Below are 421 nucleotides of genomic sequence, written 5' to 3' on the forward strand. Positions count from 1 at the left end.
ATGGAGATGCAGAAAGGAACTGAGCTCTGTTTTCCACAGCTCCTCAACACTTCCTGCAGGAAGCCGACACGTCACTGGTCGAAAGTTGTTCTTCTGTACATTGTGCTGTTCTGCATCTCTCTGATCACTGCTGCTCTAAACCTACTGGTCATCATCTCCATCTCTCACTTCAAGTAACGATTAACTTTTCAACTGAAACTACATTTTAAGTTTTATATACAACAGTGGAAGTAGTAAAAAATGAATGAAGTGAAATAGATAAATATCTTTGGCTTAAATATCTTTGTATGAGGGGCCGTACAAGCCAAAATTCATTCTTTCACTCTCACATACATATATTCTTCTTTCACACACATATATTTTCACTCTCACATACATACATTCTTCTTTCACACACATATATTTTCAATCTCACATACAT

General features: G+C 36.6%; 1 protein-coding gene across 1 annotated transcript in view; it reads left to right on the plus strand.

The window, feature by feature from the left end:
- The window catches only part of LOC134645862 (trace amine-associated receptor 13c-like), an 11383-nt gene continuing 10962 nt past the window's right edge, over positions 1-421 (plus strand). Inside the window, exon 1 of the mRNA XM_063499476.2 lies at positions 1-173. Within this exon, the coding sequence (XP_063355546.2) occupies positions 1-173 (173 nt within the window). The remainder of the gene's footprint in view (positions 174-421) is intronic.

The sequence above is a fragment of the Pelmatolapia mariae genome, linkage group LG16_19 (assembly GCF_036321145.2).
Source record: "Pelmatolapia mariae isolate MD_Pm_ZW linkage group LG16_19, Pm_UMD_F_2, whole genome shotgun sequence".
Classification (NCBI taxonomy): Eukaryota; Metazoa; Chordata; class Actinopteri; order Cichliformes; family Cichlidae; genus Pelmatolapia; species Pelmatolapia mariae.